This window comes from Kwoniella pini, chromosome 1 (genome assembly GCF_000512605.2).
Source record: "Kwoniella pini CBS 10737 chromosome 1, complete sequence".
Taxonomy (NCBI): domain Eukaryota; kingdom Fungi; phylum Basidiomycota; class Tremellomycetes; order Tremellales; family Cryptococcaceae; genus Kwoniella; species Kwoniella pini.
The window spans coordinates 2,926,283-2,940,725 of NC_091716.1; the positions used below are offsets into that span (position 1 = coordinate 2,926,283).

The 14,443-nt window shown below is 42.3% G+C and overlaps 4 protein-coding genes across 4 annotated transcripts; 3 read left to right on the forward strand and 1 right to left on the reverse strand.

The window, feature by feature from the left end:
• Positions 1-1,016: 1,016 nt before the first annotated feature.
• I206_101115 (T-complex protein 1, beta subunit) lies at positions 1,017-3,010 on the forward strand (the record flags this gene model as incomplete). Its single annotated transcript, XM_019151991.1, has 7 exons — positions 1,017-1,037; positions 1,102-1,213; positions 1,280-1,771; positions 1,850-1,927; positions 1,993-2,339; positions 2,432-2,904; positions 2,962-3,010. The coding sequence occupies 7 exons, from the start codon at positions 1,017-1,019 to the stop codon at positions 3,008-3,010; spliced, it is 1,572 nt and encodes a 523-aa protein (XP_019014129.1).
• Positions 3,011-3,528: 518 nt separating this feature from the next.
• I206_101116 (uncharacterized protein) lies at positions 3,529-6,624 on the forward strand (the record flags this gene model as incomplete). The annotated part of the gene is made up of 3 exons (XM_019151990.1): positions 3,529-3,566; positions 3,617-5,032; positions 5,088-6,624. 3 exons carry the CDS (start codon positions 3,529-3,531, stop codon positions 6,622-6,624), a joined length of 2,991 nt encoding a protein of 996 aa, XP_019014128.1.
• Positions 6,625-6,907: 283 nt separating this feature from the next.
• On the reverse strand, positions 6,908-10,007 carry I206_101117 (uncharacterized protein; the record flags this gene model as incomplete). The annotated part of the gene is made up of 6 exons (XM_019151989.1): positions 6,908-7,474; positions 7,561-8,661; positions 8,720-9,288; positions 9,360-9,468; positions 9,538-9,837; positions 9,915-10,007. The coding sequence occupies 6 exons, from the start codon at positions 10,005-10,007 to the stop codon at positions 6,908-6,910; spliced, it is 2,739 nt and encodes a 912-aa protein (XP_019014127.1).
• Positions 10,008-11,108: 1,101 nt separating this feature from the next.
• On the forward strand, positions 11,109-14,332 carry I206_101118 (uncharacterized protein; the record flags this gene model as incomplete). Its single annotated transcript, XM_019151988.1, has 3 exons — positions 11,109-13,985; positions 14,057-14,122; positions 14,195-14,332. The coding sequence occupies 3 exons, from the start codon at positions 11,109-11,111 to the stop codon at positions 14,330-14,332; spliced, it is 3,081 nt and encodes a 1,026-aa protein (XP_019014126.1).
• Positions 14,333-14,443: the final 111 nt, after the last annotated feature.

A 14,443-nucleotide genomic window follows, 5' to 3' on the forward strand; every position in this document is an offset into this window, starting at 1 on the left:
TCTAAGGATAGAGTGGAATGCGCCTGAGGCGCGATTAAAGGTGGTGATGGTGGCGAGGCCGATTCGGAGGATGGATATCGCTATACAAAAAAGCACCCTCTATCTATATTTCAGCTGAGGCTTGCGGGCTGGAGATTGAAAGGTGCCCTTTTCTATTACTACAATGTAGAAAACTTGAATAATTCAGCTTGAAAACAATGTTATTGTCAACAAATCTCTCTCATCTCGCTTGACCACATTTCAGACTTTTGTGATCGAGATTGCTGGTCACGTGATCAAGCTGTATGATTAGTAGGGGCGATGGTAATAAAATAAAGTATAATAGGATGCATAGAATAACAGACCTTGGGTGAGTCTCCTTTATATACCTGATGATTTATACGCTTTGTGATACATACTGTTGATTGTACATCAGCCAGGAGACCTCAGTTCGAGTTCAAAAGCTCTTGGGAGTGATCCGCTGAATTTCCATTCCCTCTCGAATCGTTCATGTTAGTCGGGAGCAAATTGCAAACCTGATTGCCATTCACGCCTCCCGAGCAGGCTCTAAACAACATCTAAGGGCCAATTATCTCTGATATGATAACCTAGGCTCATTCAAGAGGATCAGCCGCTTCAATAGCTGTATGAGCCTTTGAGGTGATTGCTCCGTTCAGAATGCCAATACAAGTGTGTCAAAAACCTAATGTAGTGTATTGTCTTCGGCGTAGATATGCATACCATGATCTGGTGATGTTCCTAATAGTCTAAACCGACAAATTGGCATGTATTGTGATATGCTCCAAAAGAAGAAGAGGTCTATATGCACGGTATCGCTTTTTGCCACTTTGCTTCCGAATAATGCCACATCTTGTCTTAATGTTGCCACGTGAAATGAATAATGTTAAATGTTCTAAGATTCAGTCGCGCTTCGACCACTTTCTACATCATGATCAAAAGTTAGATTTCCGCGTACTTTTTGACTAATCTTCATTATACCTTATTCTCATCTGCTTAATCACACTAGACAAGTCAAGATGAACGTATTCGCTGACGAAGTGAGCTCAGCTATTTGTTTCGCTCTGAAGTCGCGAATAGTAGCTAATGTCAATCTTCGCACAGGCTACAGAAGAGCGAGGTGAAAATGCTCGTTTGTCATCATTTGTAGGAGCTATGGCATTGGGAGATTTAGTGAAATCTACTTTAGGTCCAAAAGGAATGAACAAGATTCTACGTAAGTTTCAGCTGAAGATACAATCGACCTGTTGCTATCGAAGCTGATATATGAGATAATTGTTAGAATCCGCCTCAACATCCCAAATAACGGTAACGAATGACGGAGCTACAATTTTAAAATCTATACATTTAGATAATCCAGCAGCTAAAATTCTCGTTAATATATCAAAAGTACAAGATGATGAAGTTGGAGATGGAACAACATCAGTTTGTGTATTAGCATCGGAATTATTAAGGGAAGCAGAAAAATTGATTACTATTCAAAAAATTCATCCTCAAACTGTTGTAGAAGGATTTAGAATAGCTTCAAAAGCAAGTTTAGAAGCACTTGAAAAAGCTGCAAGGGATAATTCATCTTCTGAAACAGATTTTAGAACTGATCTTTTTAATATTGCTCGAACTACTTTAAGTTCAAAAGTTTTATCTCAAGATAAAGAATATTTCGCAAATCTTGCTGTTGATGCTGTTTTAAGACTTAAAGGATCAACAGATTTAGAACATATTCAAATTATTAAAAAACCTGGTGGTAAACTGACTGATTCATATCTCGATGAAGGTGAGTCTCCTTTTCATGCTTTATACTCCGCTGCGTGGAGATGAGGGAAGAGGCTAACTCACTTTGACTTCATTTTAGGATTTATCCTCGATAAGCAAATCGCTACTAATTCACCTAAGAGGATAGAGAATGCCAAAATCTTAATAGCCAATACTTGTAAGTGTTCTCTTTCAGCTTGCTAAGAAGCAGTATTCACAAGCTGACTAATCGATCCTATCTAGCTATGGACACTGACAAAATTAAGATCTTTGGTGCAAGAGTACGAGTAGATGGAACTGGTAAATTAGCAGAATTGGAAAGAGCCGAAAAGGAGAAAATGAAGTCGAAAGTTCAAGCTATCGCTGCCCATGGTGTAACATGTTTCGTCAACCGACAACTCATTTACAACTACCCTGAATCCCTCCTAGCTGAATCTGGTATTATGTCTATCGAACATGCCGACTTTGAAGGTGTCGAGCGATTGGCGTTGGTAACAGGTGGTGAGATTGCAAGTACCTTTGATGCGCCTGATAAGGTTAAGATTGGACGATGTGACTTGATTGAGGAGATCATGATTGGTGAGGATAAGGTGAGTTGCACTCTGAGTCGGCCAACCCTCGGTCCACATCTGCCAAGTCACCAAACCGAGAGGGCTTTGCTTAATTTATGATACTTATATAGCTCATCAAGTTCTCTGGAGTTGCTGCCGGTCAAGCATGCACAGTTGTGCTTCGAGGAGCCACTTCACAAATGGTCGAAGAAGCTGAAAGATCCCTTCATGATGCCCTTTCAGTGCTATCTCAAACAGTCAAAGAAACAAGAGTAACCCTTGGTGGAGGATGTGCGGAGATGTTGATGTCTTGCAAAGTTGATGAAGCGGCTCGTACAGTCAAAGGTAAAAAAGCTTTAGCAGTAGAAGGATTTGCAAGAGCTTTGAGACAAATGCCAACCATCTTAGCTGATAATGGAGGATACGATTCAAGTGATCTTGTAACAAAGTTAAGGGCAGCACATTACGAAGGTCAATCAGATGCTGGATTAGATATGGATAAAGGAGAAGTTGCATCAATGCAAGAATTAGGTGTAACTGAAAGTTATAAATTGAAAAAACAAGTTATTGTCAGTGCTAGTGAAGCTGCCGAGATGATTTTACGGTGAGTATATGTTCATCTGTCTATCTACAGTACAATTTACTGAAAATTGTGTCATAGTGTCGATAATATTTTGCGAAGTGCACCAAGACGTCGTGAAGCTCATTAGGGGTCAAGGATGTGCAGACAGGTAGCAAAACATGCAGCATGTATATATTGTTTTCTTTGACGAGACAATGATCGAATATACAAATAAAGTACATGAAATGAATGATGTAACGCTTGATGAGGTTTCTGTAATTGAGGATGTGATAAGTGTTAATTACGTTTCACAGAATAGCGAAGCAAGATTTGTAACGTGAGTGGGTAGCTTGAACGGTCGAGTGACAATTTTCAAGGATAAGGCCAGATTTGCTATCGCAGTAGTGTAGCATCTCTGAATCACAGGCTTTATAGATGTAAGGTTGCCCTTGAGGAGTAATCAGCATATATATATATATATATATACATTAGATAGATGAACCTACTACTTACGTAATAAGCATGACCAGCACTTTTCTTACACGCGACTGTTCTTTCATTTACCATGTTGAGTGACAAACATAAACACTGATATTTCTCTTTTCAAGTTCATATCCCTACCTTGCTACCGACAATTGTTTCTTCTCTGAAGATACAAATGACAATATGGGCCCTAACAGGTATCCAGAGCTTGGCAGAACAGCGTAAGTGATCTCTTTATGGTATTATACTTCAAAGGCTAATTCATTTACAGCACGACATTCACTTCCCATCCTACAATCCCATTGAATGAGGAATTACCCTTCCTCCCTCCCTTACCTGATACACCTCAACACGCGAATAAATCTTATTCGAAGAAATGGGATGTGGAGATTGATTATCCCGTTCTGACTACTCGACAGGCTGTTTTTAATACGCCCAGCGCTATAAATAGGATACCTAGCAGTGATTTACTCAAGACAAATGGAACTTCTTCACAAAGTAAATACAAGGAAAATACACCTTCACCTGACATACTTAGGACCGTCGTTCAACCCTCCAAAGCACCCTCAGCTACACCTCACCCTCATGACCTAATTCTTAAGACGACAAAAGTGCCCTGTGATATCGATTCGCCATTCACGAAACATACAGATTCTGGTTCTTCGGGTTCGGCCATCAAAGTATTCACTACCGAACTTCCTCAACCAAGATTATCAGCATCATTCAACTTTGGTTCATATGTTGCCGATCACTCGTTATTAGCGGACCAATCTCTGATGGCCTCGAGTAGCGCAGACGAAGACAGCTTCCACCTTGATACCAACACAGTCAGACAAAAGCCGCATTTAAGCGAAGAAACCAATCCTCTAAGCTGTTCAATCTCCTCGCAAACGCAAAAAGGCACATCTGCTCCGGAACAGACATTCCTCTCCATTCCTCCCAACGCTTTAGATCAATCGACCTTACTACCACGATCACCCGCCAAGACTGCCCATCTTCTTGACCCGAAGAACGCCATCAACAACGTCAAACCCCCATGGCAAGATGAATCGGAAATATTCGAGACCTGCATCGATATTAGTGTTAGCTCTCGAGAGCCGTCCCTTTCTCCAGAGCGAACAACGTCCTCGTCTCCTGCCAAGTCCACAATGTCTATACCCCATTCCCAGAACACAAAAGGCTTCCCAACTTCTTTCTCTTCTCACTCGTTGGTCTCGATACCTAAAATCAAAAGAACGTTCCCAGCGTCTTCATCAGCTCAATCCTTAGCTTCTCTAGGAGAAGAGGCGGAAGGAAACGAGATCGCAGGAGATATCAGTACCTTATTACCTGTCAGTCCGATGAAGACTGCTCATTTGCTCACAGACCCCGAACTCATAACGAACGAGTATTTAAATATGGAAGAGGAGAAATCCTTCCGTTTACCTTTACCCAGTAGAGCAACTCCCTTCAAACCTAGTTTCATGAGTAAAACACCCAGGAAATCACCTCCAGCAAGGATGAGTCCTATTAAAGCCATTGTTCAAGGTATACATTCGCATAATGTTGCCGGTTTAGAAGCGGGAGATGTGACGTTTGATGTTAAAGATCTTTTGGCAAGAGTAAATAAACCGAAAAGAGCCAGTGGAACCGAGGAAAGTTTTGTGGATTTATTGCATGATGATTTGATGTTTGATGGATTAGATACGTGAGTCAACTAAACAGTACGCGCAGAGATGAAATGAACTCTGATGAATTTGTAGGTCAATGATGGGCCCAGACGAGTCCATACTTCCCCCATCACTCAGACCGAGGAGCATCAGAGGTAGGCCTACCAGTCCAATCAAACCCAATCCAAATACTAGTCCAGTTCGAATGGCAAGGCCGATCGAGCCAGCAACGATCAAACGACATCAGTCTAATCAAGGCTCGACTCAACAAAGAGATCTGCCGTCTTCAACGTCTACACATGATTTGGTCGACCGACACAACCAGGAGGAACGCCAAGAAAGCAAATTGGCGACTATCAGTCGATCGAAAAGCTTGTCGAGGGTAGCAGAAATAGTTGAGCGAGTAAAATCAGAAAGAAATGTCCGGGCTCAGCCTGACCGCGTCACAAATGAGAAGGGTCAACAGGAGTTCAACGTTCCCCTCTCACCTCCCAAAACAGCCTTACGTGCTCGGACTTACACGACAGCCCGCACCCCTACTCTAGAAAGTGGTTCAACATCATCTAAACCGAGAAACAGCATTATGCCTCCTTCTGCTACATCCAGGAGAATATCTCTTTCTGCCGGTTCCCTTCCCTTGGCAGGTACTGCTTCTCACAAGGCAATGCAACTGCCCACCTCGCAATCCACGATGGCCGATCCCTTGCCTCCAGTCACAGGAAGGCGATTGATATCCGCTCGAACTGCTGCTACCACTGGTTCCAACACATCCAGGTTGACTGGTGCTGCCCCTGTCACAGCACAACCGGCCCTCAGAGCCGCGCGTACAAGTATGGCTCCTCCCCCGCCGCCGTCGCTAGCGCTCACTTCAAATGAGATGAAATCCAAAGCACGTTTTGGTTCCGCCTCCAATTCAATCTCTACCTCTACATCGGCTAGTGAGTCTACAGTCACGTCTAGGTCGACTGTCAACAGAGCCTCCAGACCATCAACTGTCTCATCAAATATCCCTTCTTCTCGCGTTCCACCTACGACCGCTTCTAGTGCTCGACCGCCAGTCAGTACCGCATCGAGAATATCCAGACCTTCAATTATCGGTCGTCCGGTGGGTTTGCCAAAACCAGGTGACGGTCTTTCGGGAAGATCAGCTACATCAACCACATCTGCTATCAGGCCAGATGGAAGAGCTAAACTTTCAAGGGGATTCGGTACCGATGCAAGTGGGACAACTAACCGAGTGGTACCACGTCCATCGATCGCCGTTTCGGGAAAAGTCTCGACAGGACAGACCTTAAGTGCCATGAAATCCAGATCTTTATCAACTCCTGCAAGTTCAACTATTACAACTAAAGTTCCCCTACTTCCGACTTTACCAAGAAATGTAAAACCAATTACGACTAGAGAAGCAATGGCAAAGAAAAGTTCATTACCCCCTTCTTCAGTCATTCAAACCCAACGAACAAGAGTAGGAAGTACGAATGCGACTACTTTGATAGGATCAGGTGGATTACCTAGACCTTCAATTAGGTCAACAGGTTCATCTAAATCCTCTGCTCCACCGGGAAATAGTGGTAGTTTGACAGCCCTTAGAGAGAGATTAGATAAATTACATGCTAAACAAGGGAGATGAAAGGAATTTGTTTGATGATTATTGAGAATGACGATACTAATTAGTATCTTTTGAAAATGCGATGAATCTTTGTGATTAGAATGGAATCTGTATAATGTAATTTGTTTAATAGCTAAAGTACGATTTTACGAATTTTTACGATACATTGAAATGCATTATTTTTACTTACTTTTACATATTATTCACAATTTGAATTTAATAATTCAATAAATCATTTCAAATTATCATTTAAATTTATTTATAAAATACAACATATATTTACATTTTTATTTTTTTTTGGATTTTAAAGATCATTTTCTAATGGTTTTAAAATATCATTTAAACTTTTATTAACAATTTCTAACCAATTACTTAAATTATCAACATTTTTTAATAATTCTTCAAAAACTTGATCATCATTTGAATTTAATTTTAAATCTAAAGGTTTAATTAAAAATTGTTCAACTTCAATTTCAAATTCAGAAATAGGTAAATTAATAATTTCATTAGGTTTTTTGTTTGAAATAGGTGATATTTGATTACCTATATTAGAAATATTTTCTTCATGAATACTAACAACGTTATTTAAAAGATTATTATTCGAATTCAGATTTGTTTGTTGTGATTGTTGTAATTGTTGTTGCTGTTGTTGTTGTGATTGTTGTTGTTGTTGCTGCTGCTGCTGTTGTTGTTGTTGTTGTTGTTGTTGTTGTTGTTGTTGTTGTTGTTGTTGTTGTTGCTGTTGTTGTTGTTGTTGTTGTTGTAAATTTGATAAAGGAGAAGGAGTAAATTGAAATTTATTTGGAATTGAAGTTGTTGTACTTGGTGAAGGAGGTAAAAGGTCAGGTAAATCAGGTTTAGGTGCTGATATCTAAAATTTTCAAATTTCAATCGATTTTCAGCTTTATTAAAAATAAAATAAAATATATCAAACATAAATTAAAGGATCTAACTAACCTTTAATAAATCTCTTAAACCAACTATGTTACCTTCATCAACTCTACTTCCACTTCTACTTCTCATCATACCTATTCCACCTGATTGATTATTAGTCATTCCATGACCTATTGGTCTACCTAATCCTAAAGAACCAGGTATACCTAAATTTTTATTTGTACCATTTGGACTTAATGGTCCATTATTATTAATATGATCAGAAGTTTGAGCTAAAGCTAAAGCTTGTTGATGTGCTTGATTATTTAACAATGCACGTCCTTCCATTACCGCTACACTTGCTTGTCTCATCATTTGAGGTCTAGGTGGTAAAGCCATTGGTAAACTTCCAATAGATTTATTAGATGATTCTCCTGAATTTGATGGGATAGTACTAGGCATTGCAGGTGCAGCGGAATGCATTCTATTCAATGCTGGTGCTTGTGGTCTTCCACCCATTGATAATCCAGTAGTTGGAACTGGACCTTTAGATACTAAAGGAAATTGAAATCCTCTTAATCCTTCCCCCATCGATCCTCCACCAGGTCGTTTCTGTGCTTTACCTAAACCAGATGGTCTTCCATCTTCAGGTTGTGATCTTGAAGTAGGTACACTTGATAAAGTATCTAAACTCATCTTTGGCTTTAATCCTCGTTCCAAAGGTGGAGGAGGTAAAGGGAGATCAGTATTTGATCTTGCTATTGGTGTTGGAGCTTGGGAATCTGAAAATGTTGTATTTGCTGAAGGTAAATCGAAATTTGTATCGAGTGAAAGTTGATCTGAATAATTATAATTATTACGTGGCATGAATGTTTGCCGTATTGTACTGCCGTCGAATGGCGTGTTAGATGAATCAGGTGAATCTGGTGGTAATTGAATTGTCTCTTCTGGTTCTGGACTTGGAAATCTACCAACTTGTTCGATTGAAGAAGATCCCTCTGAAGATTGGGGAGTAGACGGTTGTTGATGGGCGAATGACTGGAATGGATCTGGTTCAGAAGATGATTCGTCGTGAAAGAGGCGTCGCAGTGATTGAGGAGCGGGACGAGCTGTTGGAGGAGAGAGAATGATATCCCCTTCTTGGGCTTTCTGATCCACCATCATACTCATCCTTGATCTGACAGTCTATAGGTAATCATGCACCATCAGTATAGCGTTGTGTCCAGATTGTGATTGTACTCACGTCAAAAGCCCAATCGTCGTGAGTTTCACCCATACCATCGTCATCATCATCATCCACGTTAGCACCTACTCCAGGTGCGAGTGATTGTCTTTGACCACCAGATTCTTTCCAAGCTTGATATTTTCCTATCAGCTCGTTCAAAACAGTCAAAGGTGTTTTAGCTTGTTGTTTTATCCATTTTGTTTTGGAAAGATCTTCAGCTCCTAATCTATCAGAGGCTTCTTCATTGAGACATCCTAATACGAACTCTCTCATATCTCTTGACCATTGATCTCCTTCTAATTTGGGAGCTCTCATCTTTCGATCAGATAACATCATTATTGCCCTTTGAGCTGGTTGACCTGACATTGGTGGTTCTCCATATGCCATTTCTAATAATGTTATTCCCAATGACCATATATCGGCTTTTGAATCGTATAGTTTCCCTTCAGTCACTACTTCAGGTGCCATCCAATATGGCGTACCTACGAAAGTGGATCTTTTGGATGTGGAGGATTGTAAAAGGGCCGCAACTCCAAAGTCGCATAACAGGATTCGAGGTGGAGATATTGTAAGTAGAACATTGGCGGCTACAATTGGATATTGCTTGCAAATTAGAATCCTGTGATTGATGACCGCAGTCCGAACTATGATGGCTTACCTTTCAGATCTCTGTGTATGACACCGTTCTTGTGTAGTGCTGCTAAAGCCAATAGGACTTCTCTGATTATGACACAAATATGTAATTCTTTCAGAGGTTGAGCTCTCGACTAGATGAAATTGAGATATATAGTTGATTGCTTAGCTTTTTGCATTTCAGGTCGAGAGACGATACTTACAACCGTCCGTATACTTCCACCTTCAGCTAATTCCATGATTATCCAAACTTTTGGACCTTGCATCAAACTTCCATAATATTTCACTACATTTGGTACTGGGGTTGTTCCACTTGATGTTCCTCCACCACCCGATCCTCCTAACATAAGTTGCTGTAACAGAGCGATCTCTTTCTGTATATCTCCAACATCGTCATCTTCCGTATCGAGATTAATGATTTTGAGAGCTACTATATGACCGGTTGTCTTATGTAGTCCTTTGTATACCGCTCCATAAGCGCCTTTACCTATGATTTCAAGTTTCTACGTTGTACATAACGCATCAGCGCAAGTCTACGTGGACGCTTGATAGTTGACGAAAGCGCAATAATCGTACTCACGTCGTATAGTTTATCTGGGTTGACTTCTTTTGGTTGCGACGCGAGTGAAGAAATATAAGCTTGTTCACGAGAAACAGCATTAGGTATCACCATTGCAATAGGTCGCTTGTCATCGATCGGAGTGTGTCGTCAATTGTCGTTGCTTGCCTGATCAAGGTCGAGTGCTCAGTCTGAAAAATGTCCATTAAATTGATGCGTTATGAGAATGAATAATGAGATTACCTTGCAAGGGAAGACTGTGATTGTTGTTTCGGTGACAATAATAATTGCAAGGGGATAAAGCGCGGTCCGGAAAAATAGGATAATTGGAGGATCCCCCTTTAAGATTAGACTTGAGCGCCATTAACATGGTGTTTGTGAAGGATGATTCTTCTTATTCATGCATAGTCATTTATTGTATTACATCTTTTTTTCTTCCTTGCTTCTTCACATACACAGACTATTCGTTCATCCTGACATATAATTGACTATAGTGTTCAACTCGGCCGTAGTCAAAACTTTGACCGAGGATAAGATTGATAAATGGATTCAGGTACCATTCACTGGAATCTGTAGTTGAATCGTGAATTACTACATTTTTAGTCACCGGGGACGTCGTAGCTCAGCGCCAAGTTCAGTCTCACTAAACCCAATTTATCATCATTTCAATCTCACACGATTATAATCTTTTCATTCATCTCCATCACCTTGTTATCGCAAGCAAATAGAAGCATACACAATTTTAGAAAGAATCTGACCTGGTGAGTACTTTGACATCGATCATTTGCCTCTCGATCATCCTCTTCGGCCAAGTCCGTATCATCTCTTATTCTTATCGCCATCGCCAAGGGCTTTCTTCCTATCGCAACGTCCATTACCTGCTCTATCCACTACCGAATCAAAGGTATATCTGCTACAAGGGGAACCACATTCATTGTCACACAAAGGAAAATCAATCAATTACACAGTTGGTAACAGTGCTTCTGATTGTCATCCGCGGCGATGCATTTTACCGGTTGATATTTCCCCTTTACCGAGCTGAGAAGGTGAGATTGACCACGATGAGGACGATCAGATTGGTGGCGAGATTGATCATACTGTCGAATCATTATAGATACCGTTGAGGTATAAATCGCTGACTTGTGCGCTTGGATCGATCCATTAGTCAATCGCCAAAGTTTCCTGTCGACGTAGTACAACCCTTAATCAGCAATAATGCCTCCTCCACCCTTGGTGTTTCACTCGACAAGTCCACCGCATCGTTATTTGTCACAAACAGAATCCGATTTCATTCCTTCCTATGCACCGGGTACTCGTAGACTAGTACAACCCATCCCCATAGAACCTTCTCATCCCACAACCGAATTTCAGCCGTATTCTGTTGGATCTCAAGGGTCGATCATGTCTGATATCTCAAACTCGCTCAGACCATCTCCTCCGCCATTAACAGCCACCTCTTCCTTACCTACCCCTTTCACTCTACGTACTCCAGTCGATACCACCTCAGCCACCGCCACTGCTAGACCTATTATAAACAGCCCTGTTAGTCCTAGTGCGGATCGTACAAGGTTGAACGAAAGTAATAATGGATTAGTAAGGGTTAAATCGTTTCCTCACGCTGGCGATCTGCTTGGATCACCGAATGAGATCGTTGGGAATAGGACATCGAACCTAGGCGAATTGGAAAGCAGTCTACATCATGAAGATATGGATGTAGACGAGAATGAAGAGAATCGTCTAGCAGTAGCAGAAATGACATCTGCAGGGCAAGTTAGTGACGAGAGGGATGCAATCATTCAATCCGAACCTTCCGCTCCCTTAGGGTCCTTAACAAGGCTATTGCGAGATATTGGTAACCCTGCTCCATCCCACCTTACTTCTCAAGTACCAGCTTATATTCAGCCCATGCTTAACGACCGTGCTTCGGTCTTCAGGTCAAGATGGTCTCAGCCAGTCGCTTCGCCCTCTGCATCAACTGAACCAGTTCATCAGAATCATGCCTTAGCGCAAAACCCAGAAAATGGGGTGCCAGAACGCCAAAGTTCGACAGATTTCAATGAGCTTGGACCTCTTCATGGTGATGATAGCCCTCATACCCAACTTTCGCGATACGATTCAACACCATATGTCCAGCCCGCAAATTACCACCCATCCACATCAGGCGGATACTTGCCTGGTGAATGGGGAGAAGCCTTTACGTCGCATCCCCAGCCATCAAACGTGGTAACGAATATAGCGAACAGAAGTTTCATTCCACCCAACACTCAAACTACGACCCATGATCCTGCATGGTCTTCCTCGACAACCACTGATTTCCGCACTTTACCCTCGCCAATTGCCAACACTGCTTCAGGATCTCCCTCAGCTATGGAAAGACGACTGGACACGATAGAAGCAAGACTTGCTCGTGGTCGAGCTCAACGCAGTCCGCCCACGCCACCGGGACTGATACATGGCCACACATACGAAGGGTTGAGGAGTCGCGGTGTAGCAACAAGGCCATATGACGTTGCCTCTCGTTCAAGGCCTTCTTCCCAAACAGTAGAAGACGGGTCCAGGCGAAGTCCTTTCGCTAGGTCATCCATCAGGCCCTCGTGGTTGGATCAGACAGCAGCCTCAGCCACATCCTCAGCCTCATCGTCAAGCTCAGCTACGGTTCCTCCACCCCGTCCTCGACCTACTGCTTCGTTCGGCTGGGAGACATCCAATACGCTGCCCGCATCACGTATGAGATCATTCTCGGGCACTGATCAACATACTCAGCTTTTCACTCGAGCGATCCGAGATGACAATGGTCGACCTCCGACTGTCTTTCCCGGTGAAGGTCTCCAGCGCGACACTAGGTCCAGATATCTACAAGCTAGGCTCAATATGTTTGATAATTTAAGGGCCGATCCATACAGACGGTCATCGCCAACTCCAATACGCGCTTCTGGCGCAGATGCTTGGTCATCTTCAGCCACGCAATTCACGGATGACTCGTCTACAGCTTCGGACCGCAGTGAACGTTGGACAAATCACAACCTGCCTACATGGCTCGGTGACACTTCGGCATCAAGATCACTGAGCGCGCATAGCAATCCACTACGGGACGATGACATTTTCAACGTGGAAGTAGGCACACCTTTTATCGCTGATATCCCGGATCCCACTTGGGGTCCCGAGCCCACTAGACCTGGAAACAGGAGGTGGATGTCGTTTGATGAAGGTACGGAGAATACAAGAATTAGAGAAAGTAGCCGGAGCAGGGAAGAAACCTCCAGTCACGTTGAAGCGATTCATGACCTCGGCTTACTGAACAGGGATGTTAACGAAGTAATCGGTCGAAGACTTAGCCAACCTCGATCTCGGCCCGCGTCTATATCTCGCCGTCTACGAGATCACCAGGGTCCCGATTGGGAAGATACGAGTGTTCCCGATACGATTTCTGGTCTCTATGGACTGACTCCAGTCGCGCCTACTGCAGCTACCCGCAGAGACAGATTCAATCATAGCGACGTACAACCTGCTAGATCGAGGACCGGCAATCCATTTGGTGCGACGGAAGACGACCGTGAACCTCGAGACCCATTAGCCACAGTTCTTGGGCGAGATAGGTCGAACACTACTAGTCCCGCCGATGAGTTGGCTGCATTCATTGATAGAAGTATAAGAGCTCGACCAGCTCTTGCGGTAGGAGGTGAAGATGCGGAACTCTTATTCCTTGATAGACTTAGAAATTTCAATAATTTAAATGCTCGTCATGGTGACCTCATGCCGTCCAGAAATGGCTACGATGGATTAGAAGGTATATTAGATATTTCGTCGGATTCTCCTTTTGCTCATTTGGACTCTTTAAGAAGGTACAACAATTTCTATTCGACTCCATCGTTGGGAAATATGAAAATAACTAAAGACATGGACTGGAGTGAGAAGTTGAAAATCGTTCAATTAGTGATTCGAGGCGTATCTAAGTTACCTACAACTCCTCGAAAGAAAGCAGCCGAGTCTACTCTGAAATATATTAAATATGGTGAATTCGATAATGGAGATAATCTGAAGGTGGTCGAAGGGTTACAAAAGGACGAATATTGTTCTGTCTGTCACGATGATGTGAGTGCATCCATCCTGTCATAGTAGTAAAATTTGGTTTAATTGGTGGCTGATCAAATATGGATCATTAGTATGAAGTGGAAAGTGAGATCACTATTACACCTTGTAGACACATGTATCATAGAGGATGTTTAGATGTGAGTTGGATTCTGCTTCATGGCTTTCCGATCAATCTTGAAGCAGAGGACTAACTTTGTTTGGACTGACAGACCTGGTTGAACAATCCGAGCACGTCTTCGTGTCCTATGTGTCGAAGAGACTTGGCTGCACTAGCATATTTGACAAAAATGGTACCGACGAAAGAAGTCGACGAGGCATCACCATTATGGATGGCAGTTGTCGTGTAAATTGACTCTTGTTCCTCTTGCACTCTTGCTGAGATATCACTTTACTTGTTTTCATTATTATGTATGTAGCAGACTTATGAATGTATTTAGAGCTATAAAGAGTTTTGTATA